General features: G+C 66.6%; 3 protein-coding genes across 6 annotated transcripts; 2 read left to right on the plus strand and 1 right to left on the minus strand.

Moving 5' to 3' along the window:
• The first annotated feature begins 32 nt into the window (after nucleotides 1–32).
• On the plus strand, nucleotides 33–4,969 carry WDR6 (WD repeat domain 6). 2 transcript variants are annotated; one of them, XM_038148815.1, is made up of 7 exons: nucleotides 33–136; nucleotides 205–2,620; nucleotides 2,898–2,993; nucleotides 3,186–3,302; nucleotides 3,487–3,605; nucleotides 3,686–4,184; nucleotides 4,324–4,969. In XM_038148815.1, exons 1-6 carry the CDS (start codon nucleotides 70–72, stop codon nucleotides 4,174–4,176), a joined length of 3,306 nt encoding a protein of 1,101 aa, XP_038004743.1. In that variant the 5' UTR covers nucleotides 33–69; the 3' UTR covers nucleotides 4,177–4,184; nucleotides 4,324–4,969. The 2 variants fall into 2 exon arrangements, with proteins under 2 accessions (XP_038004743.1, XP_038004742.1); XM_038148814.1 differs by having other exon boundaries at nucleotides 3,686–4,969.
• DALRD3 (DALR anticodon binding domain containing 3) lies at nucleotides 4,856–10,239 on the minus strand. The gene is given in 14 exon segments (XM_038148829.1): nucleotides 4,856–5,428; nucleotides 5,635–5,703; nucleotides 5,924–6,037; nucleotides 6,145–6,203; nucleotides 6,292–6,415; nucleotides 6,517–6,599; nucleotides 6,938–6,996; nucleotides 7,091–7,161; nucleotides 7,282–7,404; nucleotides 7,502–7,560; nucleotides 7,773–8,044; nucleotides 8,127–8,141; nucleotides 8,143–8,412; nucleotides 8,541–10,239. Coding segments are annotated over 14 exon segments (1,617 nt in total). The 5' UTR covers nucleotides 8,720–10,239; the 3' UTR covers nucleotides 4,856–5,308.
• A 674-nt stretch (nucleotides 10,240–10,913) lies between these two features.
• Nucleotides 10,914–13,633, plus strand: NDUFAF3 (NADH:ubiquinone oxidoreductase complex assembly factor 3). 3 transcript variants are annotated; one of them, XM_038148828.1, is made up of 5 exons: nucleotides 10,914–11,032; nucleotides 12,433–12,625; nucleotides 12,710–12,776; nucleotides 12,928–13,028; nucleotides 13,158–13,633. In XM_038148828.1, exons 2-5 carry the CDS (start codon nucleotides 12,476–12,478, stop codon nucleotides 13,248–13,250), a joined length of 411 nt encoding a protein of 136 aa, XP_038004756.1. In that variant the 5' UTR covers nucleotides 10,914–11,032; nucleotides 12,433–12,475; the 3' UTR covers nucleotides 13,251–13,633. The 3 variants fall into 3 exon arrangements, with proteins under 3 accessions (XP_038004756.1, XP_038004754.1, XP_038004755.1); XM_038148826.1 differs by lacking the exon at nucleotides 10,914–11,032 and adding an exon at nucleotides 12,210–12,355; XM_038148827.1 differs by lacking the exon at nucleotides 10,914–11,032 and adding an exon at nucleotides 12,251–12,307.
• Nucleotides 13,634–14,136: the final 503 nt, after the last annotated feature.

Here is a 14,136-nt window from a genome sequence, read left to right on the forward strand (position 1 = left end):
GGCGGGGGCACGTGGGACTCGGCCAATGAGCGCTGGGGAGGGGGCGGCGGCGGGGTCGGTGCGGGCAAGATGGAGTCGGTGGCTCTGGTGGCGCCGGTGACAGCGCTGGAGTTCGCGGGGGATGTGCTGCTGGCGGGTGAGCGCCGGGACCGGAGCGGGGCGGGCGGCGGGGCCGGCGGCAGCGGCTGACGCGGTGTCCCGCAGGTACAGGCCCGGAGGTGGTGGCGTTTCGACTGAGCGGCGGCGGGCCGGCGGCGGCGGCGGGCCGGCGGAGCGTGCTGCGTGAGGCCAGCGTGCAGGGGCTGCGGGCCGAGCCGGGGCCCGGGCCGGCGGCGCGAGTAGCGGTCTTCGGCGGGCGCTGGCTGGCAGTGCTGGCGGTGCGGCGCGGCGGAGCGGGCCGCGGGCCGCTGCTGGCGGCGTGCGGCGGCGGGGCCGCGCGCGAGCTCGGGGCGCGTGTGTGGGAGGCGCGGTGGGCGGCGGGCAGGCGGCTGGCGCTGGCGCTGGGCGGCGGGACCGTGGCGCTCTACGAGTGGTGGGGCGGCGGGCGCTGGCTGCGGCAGGCGAGCTGTGGCGGGGCCGGGGCGCTGCGCTGCGCCGTGCTGGCGGGGGTGAGCTGGGAGCGGCTGGCGCTGGCGGCCGGCACGGCGATGGGGAACGTGGTGGTGTGGCGGGCGGCGGCGGCCACGGCCCCGCGGCGTCAGCTGTGCGGGCACCGGGGCGCGGTGCTGGCGCTCTGCTACGCGGCGTCGCGGGGGCTGCTCGCCTCCGCCTCCGAAGACCGCAGCGTGCGCCTGTGGGCCGTGGGCGAGTTGGGCGGCGGGGACGGGGCCGGTACCTGCCTGCTGGTGTGCTACGGGCACGGGGCGCGAGTGGCCGTCGTGGTGCTGCGCGGGCCGCTCCCGGTCAGCGCCGGGGAGGACGGCGCCTGCCTGGAGTGGGGCGGCGGCGGCGGCGTGCGGCGGGCGCGGCGCGGGCACCGCGGGGCCCTGCGCTCCCTGGCCCTGCGCCCCGCCGGCGGCCGCGTGGCCACGGGCGGCGACGACGGCGGCGTCCGGCTCTGGCAGCCCCGGCGGGAGGCCGCGGAGGCGGTCCCCGCGGTTGCGGCGCTGGGGGCCCGGGAGCGGCCGCGGGCCGTGCTGCTGGTGGGGCCGCGGCGGGTGCTGGTGCTGGACGAGGCGGGCGGACTGGCGGCATTCGAGGTGGCTGAGAGGCGCTGGACGCCGGTGCTGCACCCTGCTGCCAGCGGGCCCCGCGCCGTGCTGGCGGCCGCCCCGCTGCGCGGATGGGACGAGACGCTCTGCGCCGTGGCCGGCGGCGACGGGCGCCTCCTCGTTTTCGCCTTGAGCCGCCCCGGTGCCGCCACCAAGCTCACGCTGTTCGAGGGGGCCGTGCACGGGCTGAGCTGGGCCCCCCGACCCGGGCTGCCCCCCGACACCACTGCTGCTCTTCTGGCCTCTGGTCCCGACGGGGAGATGCTCTGGCTGGACGTCACCCACCGCCCCGGGCAGGCTCCCTGCGTGCGGCTCATGGCTCGGTACCTGCTGCCCCCCTGCAAGCAGCGCTGGCACACCTGTGCCGCCTTCTTGCCCCAGGAAGGGCTCCTGCTCTGTGGGGACCGCCGGGGCTCCCTCCTCCTCTTCCCTTGCAGCAGCTCCTCCGGGTGGGCTGCAGAAAGCACCAGCATTGTCAATGGTGGCACTGACCCCGTTGTTGAGGACTCCAGCAATGAGCTGGAGCCCTCTTGCTTGTTGCACAAAGGGGCTGTTCCTCTTGAGTCCCCACTGTCAGTGCTCTTTGGACTCCATGGGAAGACAGGAGTTAGCTCGGTGACCATCCACAGGGGCTACATTTACAGCACGGGCCGGGATGGCGTCTACCGCCAGCTCCGCCTGCGGAACCAGCAGCTGGAGGTCCTGCAGAAGCACAGGCCTTGCAAAGGGCTGCAGTGGATTGAGGAGCTGCATTTCACCTCGGATGGGGACCTGCTTGTGTTGGGCTTTCACGCTGACAACTTCGTGGTGTGGAGCAGCAGGACCAGCGCGAACATCCACTGCATCCCCTGCGGGGGTGGGCACCGCTCCTGGAGCTACTGCAGCAGCCCCTTGGCCGAGGTGTTTGCCTTTATCAAGTCTGGGGATGTGATGCTGTACCACCGTGAGGCCGAGCCCTGCGAGCAGCAAGTGCTGCTGGCATCCCTGCACGGGCGGGAGATCACCTGCGTGCGGCGCCTGGGGGCCGTGGAGGTGCCTGGCCATGCCACCGTTAACGTGTTTGTCACCGGCAGTGAGGACACCACAGCCTGTGTCCTGGTGCTCAGTGAGAACTCTCGGGCAGCTGTGCCCCTTGCCCGCCTCAGTGACCACATTTCCAGTGTGAGGACGTTGGCACTCGCCATGGGACCTGGAGAGGAGGGCTTTGGTGATGAGGGCTTGTCTGCCCTGCTCTTCTCTGCAGGCGGCCGCGCACAGATCGAGTGCTACCGCCTGCTGTGCGCTGGGGACACAGCGGCTCCCAGTGCTGTGGCCTGCCAGGTCATGCACGTGGCCTCCCACCGGCTGGACAAGCACTGGGAGCACAAGAAGAACAGGCACAAGCTTGTCAAGATGGACCCAGAGACGAGGTGATGATCCGGGACTGCCCAAGGCAGGATTAGTAGTGATCCCAGTGTGGGGGGGTGTTGGGAGCTGCACGGGCCTCCACTGGAATAGCTGCTCTGTGCAGGTTCAGCTGCAGCAGACAGGGCCAGCGTGGCTTCATGTGTGATTCATGATGGTGTACAGTGCCCTGTGGGCCTCAAGGGGCTTCTGGTGTTAGGGAAGGGCTCAGGGCTGCTCTCCTGGGCCACCCACCTCCATGGGGCCACAGAGGTGTTGGTGAATGTTGTGTCTTTGCTGCAGATACATGTCCCTGTCAGTTGTGCCTGGGACGAGCACCAAGCAGCTTCCCACATCCTGGAAATTCCTGGCTGCTGCCTGCAGCGATGGATCAGTCCGGTGAGGAGCCATCATGGGGCCTGACAGGGACAATGGAGCTGGAGCTGGCAGCAGAGTGGGCTCAAAACAGGAGGCTGTTCCATGGGATGTGGCCTGCTCTGAGCTGGCCATAAGACAGGGCATGGTGGGCAATGGGGCAGTGGAGCCAGAAGCTCCTACTCTCACAACCAACTGCCCTCTGCTCCATTACAGGATCTTTGGGCTGCTGGAGGCTGCTCAGAAGCTGGTGCTGGTGGCAGAGTCATTTCACCATCAGCGCTGTGTGCTGAAGGTGGAAGCGTTCTTGCACAGATGGGCAGGAGGAGAGAGGTGAGCCCTGAATGCTGGGCTGCAATCAATGGGCTTTGGGGAGAAATGTCTGTCCTCACAGGGATGGCAGCTCAGCAGGCAGAGGGAAGGGAGAAGTTAAGCGCTGGGGGCTGTTCTGCCACTACATCTCAGTGGGGACCCTCAGGGCTGCAGCCAGAGACTCCCTCTACACCCCCCATTCTAGGAGGCACCTCCTGTGCAGTGCAGCCACCGATGGCAGCATTGCCTTTTGGGACATCACCGGGCCCATCATGGATGCAGCAGATGCCCTGCACCAAGCAGAGGGAGAGATGCAGCCCTTGGGTGAGTGCTGCTGTCCAGCAGCTCTTCTGCTCCCCCTAACAAGGTGAGCATTGCTCTCCTGACCGAGCCCGTTCACCCAGCCCTGGACGCCCCGCTGGTCACCGTCACAGCCCACAGCTGCGGCGTCAACAGCCTCCACATCCGCGAGACACCCGAGGGACGGTACCTGGTGGCCAGCGGCAGTGATGATGGCTCCATCCACGTCTGCCTGCTGGAGGTAGCCCTGGGCAGGGGTGAGGCCACGGCAGGGACCTGCCTGCAGGTCCTGGAGCGGGTGTCCAGGCCCTGTGCCCACGCTGCCCATGTGACGGGGATCCGCGTGCTGCGGCCAGACCTGCTGCTCTCTGCCTCAGTGGACCAGCGCCTGACGCTGTGGAACCACTGCCCAGGCGAGCTGGTGCCCCTCAGCACCACCTTCTTCCACGTGCCTGACCTAGCCGAGCTGGACTGCTGGGAGGTGGTGGAGGCCGGGGGCGAGCTGCGGTACTACTGCGTGCTCTGCGGGCAGGGCCTGGAGATGCTGTGTGGCAGAGCCTCCTCCAAACCTCCTCCACAAGAGGCTCCTCGGTAATGGGGCAGGTGTGTGACACATCCAGGGCCCTGCCTGCATTCAGAGGGCACCCTGCACTTGGGCTTTGCCCATCACTGTGGTCCCTGCCTGCAGCCTGCACAATTATGTGTCTTGTCCTGAGGAGACAGGCAAACTTGTCTCCTTTAGGTACATGTTCGAGGCCAGTGGTCTCCGGGAAGAAGGCAGATGTGATCCCTCCCTGACAAGCCTAGGGCTTCCCCAGGCAGTAAGGAAGTGGGGCGGTTAGCCCCCGCTGCCCAAGAGCAGCTCTTCCTCTGCAAGGTGTGAAGGACCCACGTCAGCTTTCCAGTCTTGGTCCCAGAGAGGAACCCTGCTTGGGAGGGCACTGAGGACACGGCCCAGCCCTGGGAGCTTGAGAGCAGCAGGAGGCCAGGAAGGGTCAGGGACTGGTGTGACACATGGTGGGCTGCAGCCTTTTGTGTCCAGGGACAGAGCCCTGTGTGGCAGTCCTGACCCTGCAGAGCTGAGGATGGAGCTGAAATGCAGAGGGACACTGATCCTTCAAGGCAGCACTCTTGTGGCATGGCGGGTGGCTGGGCTTCCCACAAATACCACCCCCCTCAGGCCAAGGAGGTTTTTCCTGCATTAGCAGCAGGACCCAGGACAGTCAGACCGAAAAAAGGAAGGAAGGACAAACAACCCTGAGGTCAGACACATAGAGGGGTTGTCCAGCAACAAGTGTATTGGACCCCAATACTGGGGCCTGGCTCGGAGCCTCAGGAGCTCCCTGCCAGCACGGAGCACCTTTCAATAAAGTTTTGAGGGAAGTGAAGTTGGCATTTGTCTGTCTTTGTGGTGACTGGTCCCTGCTGCCACCTCCCCAGTACTCCCAGCCCAGCTTATGGGGTGCCACAGGAGCCCTTTTCCCTTCTACTGGTGTGGATGTGGAGGGGCATCCATGTCCCACACTGGACACAGCTGCAGAGAGCACAGACCAATCCCCAAACACCACGGACCATGGGAAGGGAAGCACCTCCATGGGGCTGAACTGTGCCTTGCCTGCCACTGGAGCAGCCCCTTGCCCTGCCAGGAGAATGTGCCCCGTTCTTCCCCCACAACGTCCAGTGTGTAGGTGACTGTCACGCCACAGTAACAGCTCTTCAGGGGTGGCTCAGATCTGGCTGAGAGGAGGGAGGTGTAGGGTTGCCAGGGCGCTGTGGAACATATCCCTCACTGCTCCCAGCAGATGGAGGCGAGCAAACATCTGGTCAAAGAGATGAGGGAACGGCTCCTGCAGGGAGAAAGGCAGCTTGGGACTGGGGGCCAAACTGCCCCTCGGCAGGCTGGCCCAGCAGGCACTGCTGCCTGTGCTCCCTTGGAGGATGGGACAGGAGGCCATCACACTCCTGGCACCATCCCCCACATGGCTGCCCCCCAAGAGCAGTGCAGCCCCAAAAGGCACAGGCACAAGGCTGCAGGCTGGGACACCTAACTCACCCCCAGGATGTGCACCCGGTTGTAGTAGGAGCTGAAATCCATGCTGAGCTGGATCAGGAACTTGCACACCTACAAGGCAGAGACATTCTCATGGCACAGTGAATTCTGGCTGGTCTTGGGCCCTCACCCACCCCAAGCACAGCAGGAACTGCCCCGGGGGCATTGCCATCTATTCTCTCAGCACTGTCCCTGTTGCTCACTGATGGGCAGCACCTGCTGGCCTGAAGCCTTGCCCTGGGCTGGGACTGCTGGAGCAGCATCCACGGATGCTATGGCACATGGCACTTACTGTCTCTGTGCTGGCAGTGATCCGGATCCCCTTGGAGGGTGGGGGCAGCTGTGCTGCCTGCTGCAGGACTTCAGGGAAGGGCAGGAGATAGTTGAAGAGCAGGAGCCATTCACCCTGTGAAGGGATTACATGTCTAAGTGTCAGATCCTCCTGGGCCAGTAGCATCCACCACCAGAGCCGAGGGTGCACAGATTTCCCCCCCTTCTCATCTCAGCATTCACCTCTTCTCGGAGGCAGGAGAAGTTCAGTTCAGACACTGGTGGCAGAGGTGGATATGTGCCTGGAAAGCAGGGAGACTGTTGTGCCCAAAGAAGCCCCTGTGGCTCCAGAAGTGGCTGTCAGAGGAGGGTGGTGGGGCTGGTGCTCACCCCGCTCCACAGCCTGCTGGAAGGTGTTGAAGAGCGTGGCCAGTCGGGCACAGTTGTACATCACAAAGGCACCACTCTTTGTTCCCTTCGTGGAGATGCTGTTGTTCTCCAGGTCCAGGGTGATCTGAGGGCAGGGAGAAGTCACAGTCCAGACTGCTTGGCACAGATCCACTCCACTCTTCCCACAGCCTGCCAGCCCTGGCTCCATGCAAGCCACTGTCCTACCTGACTCCGGTGAGCAGTGCTCAGCATCTCAAACCGGATGGCAGCCACTGTCAGGGTATCAATGACCTCTGTCCAGGCCTCATCTGTGGGGAAGGAAGGTGCCATCATGCACAGCTTGCTCCATTCCCATGCACAGCTTGCTCCATTCCCATGTACTGATACCCCCAGCAGCCAGGCAGGACACCCCTACCAGGACCAGGTAGTAGTTGAGGACCACCACCCCACCAGCCCTGGCTCCCATCAGGAGCTGCTCCGTGCCAGTGCCCTGGATGTTCAGATGCCTTCCCAAAGCGAGGGCAACACCTGGCTCATCCTGGAGGGGAGAAGGAGCACCCTGCAGGTGCAGCCCCCTGGCTGTGGACTCACGGGAGCAATGAGGATGGGACGGAGCAGCACCCACGCATGGAGCCCCAGCTCTCACCTTGTGCAAGCTCCCCATACTTCATCACAGAGGCTTCATACATCTGGCGCTTTCGGAGCCTGGGAGAAACAGAGCCACCTGCTGTGGGCTGAGCTGGCCCACAGGGAGCCTGAGCAGCACAGAAAGCAGCAGGTGCCTTGCACAGCAACTTACTGGAAGTACTGGTCTGCCCCAATGGGCGATGAGGGGTTGGTCACCTTCACTGGCCCACAGACAAGGTGTTTCTGAAAGGCAGAGAGGCTGAGGCTGGGAGCTGAGTGAAATCCAGCCCTGTTCTAAACCTAGTCATGAGCCAGCGACGGATGCTGGGGGCCACACTGAGAAGGGTCAGTGCTCTTGCCCACCTGCAAAGCTGTGTGGGCTCCCGGATCCAAAATCCTCCAGAGCACATCCAGCTGCTGCTGCTGGAATTCCTCCTCACAGTTCACCACGTGCACGATGCTGCAGCAACTGCTCTGGCCTTTGGCCTGCAGCAGAGCACAACAGGGAGCTCAATCCCATTGCCTGGCAGAAGGAAGGGACACTTGGGAAGCGAGAGGCGGGCAGTGCTGTGGGGTCACTCACTGGGCACTGCAGAACAGCTTCCTGCAGCTCGGCCAAGGACCGCAGTGTCCCTTCTGTCACTGAAAGAAGGAGGGACACAGTGGGACGTGGGGTTCTCCACCCCCCACCATCGGGTCTGCCCCAGGTTCAAACCAGACTGAAGGACAACAAGAGGAGCAAGCCATTTGTGTCCACCGCCCTACCTTATTTTTGTTAAAAACAACAGAAAGGCCTGTTTGCACCCATTCCACCCCCACTGCCACACCTGAGCTGCTGTACATGTGAGGCTCACCGAGAAGCACATCTAGATTGGGGTCGTAGCCCAACAAGCCCTGCTGCTGCACGAAGCTCTTCAGGTGCACCTTACAGATGACACCCTCGGCTGTGCCAGGCCCCTGCTCACAGGCTGTGGCACAGGGGCACCGGCCCAGCGCTGCCTTCAAGGCCGAGATGGCATCAGTGAGGGACGAGCCAGCGGAGCCGGAGGGCCAGCAGATGCGGAGCTGCCGCAGGACGTCCCAGCTGCTCTCCTCGCTGAGGGCAGGGACCAGGCGGACGTCGACCCTGCGGGAGGGGGCGAGGCAGGCGCTGGGAGCGGCGGGCCCTGCGGCGAGGGCCGGGAGCGGGACGGGGCGGAGGCACTCACCCCTGGGCGCGCAGCCTGCGCCAGGTGATCGGCCAGCAGGACGGAGCGCAGGTGGCGGGGCCGCGGGGCAGCGGGGCTGCGCAGGGCCGGGCAGTGCAGCACCACGCAGCCCGTCCGCTCCCCCGCCGCGGGGGAAGGCGGGGCGGGCAGAGGCCCCAGCAGGCGCTGGAAGGCCTCGGGGCGGTGAACCTGCACCGCCAGCCCCGCCGGTGTCTGCCGGCAAACCCGCAGCGGCAGCACCGCCGGGCCCCGCAGCGACGGCACCGCCGACACGGCCTCAGGGGGGCACCTGCGGGCGGAGGGCGAGGAGGGGTCGGGGCTGCAGGTGCACAGGACAGCCCCAGCCCCGGGGCCATCGAAGGGCTCCCGCAAATCCCCGCTCCCCACCCAGCCCTGCCCACGCCGCCGCGGCCTACCTGCCCGCCGGGAAAGGCGGCGCTCAGCGCGGCCCGCGGCGCCAGGAAGTCCCGGTGGCGCAGGTTGCGGGCGCCGCTCTCCTTCATCCAGAGCGCGGCGGGCCGCCCCAGGGCCCCGTTCAGCGCCCGCAGCGTCGCCGCCACCCCCGGGCGACCCTCACCCATCTCCTCGCCCATGGCGCGCTTCCGCCACCGCGGCCGGAAGTGACGTCACGTCTCACGCAGATGGCCGCCATGTTGCGTGAGGCGCTCCGGGGCGGCCATCTTGGTCCCGGGCGCGGGGGCCGGGCAGGGCGGCCATCTTGGGGGGAACGGGCGCGAAGCCACCATGGTGGGTGTGGCGGGCGGCGGGCGCCGCCATGATGGGTGTGTCAGGTCAGGACCGTAGGGCTGCAGCCAGGCACCCCGAATGGCCCGAGAGGGCGTCAGTCCCGCTCAGCCTCACCCCAGCGGGGCCCTGGTGTCACCCTGAGGTGTGTAAGAGTGGTACCCCCTCTTCTCCAAAACTGGGGAGTCCAGACCTGAAACCCTCAGGAACCGAGTGGGAGCAGGAGCCAGAGGCCGTGCCAGAGTCACAGAGGCCCGGGCACAAACGGGCTGCCAGGGCAAGGAGTGCGGCACAGCCGTGGGCATGGCCCAGCCCAGAGCACAGCCTTGGGCCATCGGGGACAACAAGGGGCCCTGGGAGCAGGTCCAGCAGCCTGAACTGTGGTGGGAAGGGAGGTTTGGATGGGCTGGAGTGTGAGGCAGACCCCAGTTGTGGGCATGGTGTCACTGGCAGACCCTGGCTGGCCAGTCCAGCCTGTCCACCACGAGCCCCAGGGCTCGGCTGGGCTGTGTCACAGTGGCTGAGGAGCATCAGCAGCCGCACGTGCCTGCAGCACGGCCTCTGCGTGGCACAGCGATGAGCGGCTGTGGGTGCACACCCTGCGATGCTCTCTGGGCCTGCCCCAGTGGGCTGCTCTCCTGTCCAGCACATGAGCAGTGTCCCGCTTATCAGCCCCAGGAAGAAGGAAGTGGAAGCGATTAGATCACGCCATCGTGCTCTTGATTACATCTGCAGAGCTGAGCTGCTCCACAGCGATGGTTCAAGCACAGATCGCACAGAGAGCTCACACTGCTGGCCAGCTCCATGACAAGTGTGCCAGTGGCTGCTGAACTGGGACAGGGCAAGGGCCCGGCACACTCCCAGCACCATGGCACCAAGCCTGACTGACAGGGAGCAGGAAGCGCCAAACCCCACCACAGCGCAGAGTTAGGGACCTCCCTTTCTACTGTGCCCTTCCTGCCCTCCCCGTTAAGGCAGGTGGGGGGTGGGGGGAAAGGAAGGAGCTCTGCCCGCAGGGCCCAAACCGGTTCCTCCAGGGCTTGTGTGCATGGGGGAAAGGGGGGGGAGCAGGGTGAGGGCAGATCCTGCTGCGTGGGCTCTTCCAGGAAGGCAACAACTGGCTTTGGGGCGCCTCAGGCAGCTCTGGAGCCCCAGGGCTGCAGCCCACAGCCAGTGAGAATCTGCAGCCCCAGGGCAGGAGCGAGAACACCTCCCCCAGCGGTGCCATGGTGGGGTGCTCCCTGCACCACCCACAGCCAAGAGGTGATCTGAGAATCGCTGCTCACACCAGACCAACTGCTGACTGTGCGCGGGGCAGGAGCTGCCCAGGACCCCTGCTCGGCCAGGGGAACCTGCTGGACCTTGTGTCACCACTCAAGGTGGGTCCAGGCTGGATCCGTCCACATCCCCAGAGCGTCCCGCAGGCCGCCCACGTGGGCCCTGGCAGCGCAGTGGCCTGGGGAGGGCTCTCGGAGGCGCCGAAAGAGCTTTGGAAAGACACGACATCCCCGATGGCTCTCTGGCTGCTGGCTCAGCGGGAGTGATCGTGTCATTCCAAAGCCATCTCTCTCCAGGGGCTGGATCCTGCCCACCCCTGCAGGCACTGGGGTGCTGCGAGGGCCAGGGAGAGCCGGCATGGGCAGGAAGTTTGGCAGTGTCACAGAGCCTGCACCACCGCGGCGCAGGGGACCACATCCACCCTGTGGCCAAGCAGCCATGCTCCCCGTACTCTCCCAGGAAGCCAGCTGCTATTTTTAGCTGTTGGGGGCACAAGAAACAGAAGAGCCCCCCAGCCCGGTGCAGGGCAGAGCCACGAGGCTGGGCACCGGTGATCCCCCATTGTGACACCACCCTTCTCCCAGTGTGGCCCCAGGCGCTGCCCCAGCCCCGCAGGGGTTGCAGTGGGACACGCGGCTCTTGCCCAGCACAGGGCGGTGGGCAGGGTGCGGGGCGTGTGCGGCGAGGCGGTGGCGGGAGCGCGGGTAACGAAACCCCAGGGCAGCTGGGCACAGCGGGAACAGCTGCTTTTGGGATTCCGTTGCCCGTGCTGGCGCCGAGGAGGGATGGGCACGGGCACCACGGCCACGCCGCCCCGAGCCTGGGGCAGTCGGTGGGCCAAGAGGGGAGAGGAAGACTTACCGGCGGGGAGCGGGGCGGAGGAGGTGAGTGGGAGCCACGGCCGGGCCGTTGTGATCGGGGGTGCCGGCAGAGACCGGGGTTGTGCTGCCGGCTCCCCCCGCGCCGCGGGCCGGGTGCCAAGGGGAGGGCGGCACGGCCGAGCCAAAAGGAAACGGCTCCGAACAAAGCCCCGGTGGGGCTGGAGCAACTGGTGCCAGCCCATCAGCCCCCGACGGGGCCCGGAAACACGAGCCGTCCCCGAGGGAGGGCACCTGCCCCGGCACCTGCGCCTGGAGGCGGCCCGGCCCGGCCCCGCCGCTGCCAGCGCCTCCAGCCCCCCGCCCCGGCCAGGAGCCCTCGGCAACGCCGCGGGGGGAACTCAAACCGCGTGGGGAACCCCACCGGCCCCGTGCGGAGCTCTCGCGGTGTTGCCCGGGGATCTCTGGGACCCTGCGCCGGCCAAGGCTGCCGGCTGTGGGAATTCCTGATGCCTCCGGCACGGCACGGTGGCGGGAAATGCTCCGCCGCCACTGCCTGGGAGCTTCCCGGTGGCCCCCGCAATGTCAGGCTACGGCTGGCCCCGGCGGGGTGACACAGGTGGGGGACGTGTGTCCCTGTCCCAGGGCACCTCCGAGCCCGCAGTGCCACCGGCCTCACCGAGCGCGGCAGGAGGAGGGGTGAGGGTGCAACGGGAGGTCCCGGCGGCGGCTCCGGGCGTTCAGCCCCGACTGGCAACAGCCGCCCGCAGTGGGGCACATGGCGAACCGGGGCGCCGTGCCGAGCCTGGGGCAGCCCTGGGGCACCGGCGGGGCCGGGCCAGGAGCGCAGCCGAGACCCGGGCCCGCTCCCTCCCGCCCGGGGAGCCGCCCGCTCCCCTCTCACCTCCGGCCCCGCAGCCTTCGGCACAGCAGCCCGGGCCGGTCCGCGGCCCCTCCCGGCGGCGGGGTCGGGGCGGCGGGGTCGGGGAGGCTCCAGCGGGACACCCCGCACTCCGCTCCCGCCGTGCCGCTCCCGCCACCGGCCGCTTTCGGTTTCGCTCCGGCGCCCACCTGGGCTCTGCAGGTCGGGGCGCGCCCGGGCCCGGAGGCAGCGGGTGTGTGAGTGTCGCTGCCCTCCCGTCCCTCAGGACCTCGGGCGCGGGGACCCCGAGGGCTCCCCGGGAGCCCCGCTCCGGTCCCGCTCCCCCGGTGGCGCTGTCCCGGCCCCGGCCGCCGGGGGGCGGTAGCGGCGGGGGCGGGGCCGCGCGGCGGTTCCGGCGGTGTCGCGGCCATGGCGGCGCTGCGGCGGCTCGTGCCGGCGCTGGGGCGGGCGGCGGGCAGGTACCGGCACCGGCAACCGGCACCGCGGCTGCTCTGCGACCGGGGCAGGTGCCTGTAGGGTGCCGTAGGGTGTCCGGGAGGTGTCCGTGGGTCCCCCGTGTCCCAGCTGCTCGCTCTTCCCGCAGAGCGCCGAGCCGGGGTCACCGGCTCACTCCGGCGGATGATGAGATGTATCAGCGGACGCGGGTGATGGTGCTGGAGCCGGAGTCTCCCAACATCATGTTCATCGAGAGCTACAGCACCCGCGGCTTCACCATCAGCGGAGACCTGGTGGTGGGGCCCTGCGCCGTCCTGCCCCGCAGCATCCTCCAGTGGAACGTGAGTGCCCGGCGGCGGGGCGGGGGCTGCCGGTCGGGCCCCGCGCCGGGGGCAGCCCCCTCAGCGCCCGCCGTGTCCCCGTAGGTTGGCTCCCACCGGGACATCTCGCTCGAGAGTCTGTCGCTGTTCCGGCTGCTGGAGCCCCAGATAGGTACGCGGGGCAGGAGGGGCGCGGGCTGTCCCCCCTTCGGGCTCCTGCCGGGGTGCCTGTGCGGGAGCCATTGGTGCCTGCAGGAGGGGCAGGTCTGGGCCGAGGCAGCTCGAATGCTGCCCTGCCCACGCTTGTCTTGCCCTGGTTGCAGAGATCCTGGTGCTGGGCACAGGGGACAGGGTGGAGCGGCTCCATCCTGCCATGGTGAAGCGGATGCGGGAGTGCGGGATTGCCGTGGAGGTGCAGGACACGGTAAGGCTGGGCACAGGCAGCACCCCATTGAAAGGGAGGGAGGGCGGGCGTCATGTGCCGTGGTGTGGGGAAGGGCCGAGTCTCCTTTCTGAGGGCCGGAGCTTCACTCACTCCCTTTTCTATTCACAGGCGAATGCATGTGCGACCTTCAACTTCCTGATGAATGAAAGGCGCGTGGTGGCCGCTGGGCTCATTCCCCCGCGGGGCACCTACGGGGTGTAGGCACTGCCTGCCATGCCCGTGGGCTGAGCGGTTCCTCCCCTGCCTGCCCCGAGGGTCACTGCTCCCAGCTGAGAAACGCTCCCTAGTGAACTGTGGAGCTGTGATGGCTCTGCACACAGGAGGGCTGTGAAATACACGGGTTTAGCTCTTCCCTGCAGTCCCTGGCTTCTTGGCCTCCCTGCCCAGTCTGGGCTGGAGACTGTGGGGCACAGCACGAGGCTTTGCTGGCGGCACTGCTCCCACAGCCCTGCCAAGGTCGTGCCCCACACCCTGGCGGCAAGAAGCCTCACCTGAGGGAGGGTGAAGGCTGGTGGGGTGAGCTGTACATCCTCAGGCACATCTGGAGCTCCATGAGGAAAATACATGTAAATGGGAAGTAAAAGCAATTGTGTGGTGGTTAATGCACAACGCATTGAGGCTGTAACAAATTGAGGGGGGCACGTGCTCCCCTTGGGCACTGGGCAGCATGTGTGGTGGGATGCCATGTGCCAGCAGCTTCCTGAGCACAGCCAGCACAAGGCACTAGTGTGTCCCAGCTGGTGCTGGCCTGGCTTGGGCTCTCCAGTGGAGCTTTGTACCACCCCACCATGGATGGCCCTTGTGCAGTGTTGGTCCAAGGGTGCTGCATCCCCTTTCACTGAAGGCTCAAGCTCCAGCAGGGGACTTGGAAAGGGTCCCTGTCCTGAAGTGGGTGGTTCATATTTGGGGATGTGACATCCCCATGTACCTAATGGAAGCCTCATGCCCTGAACTGTGCCACCCTGGCAGGCAAAGGCAGAGGATGCAGCTGCAAAGTTAGGGTGGCTTTGCTTAGCAAGTGTCTTAATGAGTGTGTGACACCGATACCGTGGCATTGTACTCAAGGCTCTGGTTTTAGTGTATAAAT

Source organism: Motacilla alba, chromosome 12, assembly GCF_015832195.1.
Source record: "Motacilla alba alba isolate MOTALB_02 chromosome 12, Motacilla_alba_V1.0_pri, whole genome shotgun sequence".
Classification (NCBI taxonomy): Eukaryota; Metazoa; Chordata; class Aves; order Passeriformes; family Motacillidae; genus Motacilla; species Motacilla alba.

What these genes read in the sequence shown, in the direction of transcription:
- WDR6 (XM_038148814.1), top strand. Translation starts at nt 70, where the DNA reads ATGGAGTCGGTGGCTCTGGTGGCGCCGGTGACAGCGCTGGAGTTCGCG. An exon ending in AAGATGGACCCAGAGACGAG is followed by an intron (nt 2,621 to 2,897) that starts GTGATGATCCGG and finishes TCTTTGCTGCAG; the next exon opens with ATACATGTCCCTGTCAGTTG. An exon ending in GGGAGAGATGCAGCCCTTGG is followed by an intron (nt 3,606 to 3,685) that starts GTGAGTGCTGCT and finishes CCGTTCACCCAG; the next exon opens with CCCTGGACGCCCCGCTGGTC.
- NDUFAF3 (XM_038148826.1), top strand. Translation starts at nt 12,258, where the DNA reads ATGGCGGCGCTGCGGCGGCTCGTGCCGGCGCTGGGGCGGGCGGCGGGC. An exon ending in CTGCTCTGCGACCGGGGCAG is followed by an intron (nt 12,356 to 12,432) that starts GTGCCTGTAGGG and finishes CTCTTCCCGCAG; the next exon opens with AGCGCCGAGCCGGGGTCACC. An exon ending in GCTGCTGGAGCCCCAGATAG is followed by an intron (nt 12,777 to 12,927) that starts GTACGCGGGGCA and finishes CCCTGGTTGCAG; the next exon opens with AGATCCTGGTGCTGGGCACA.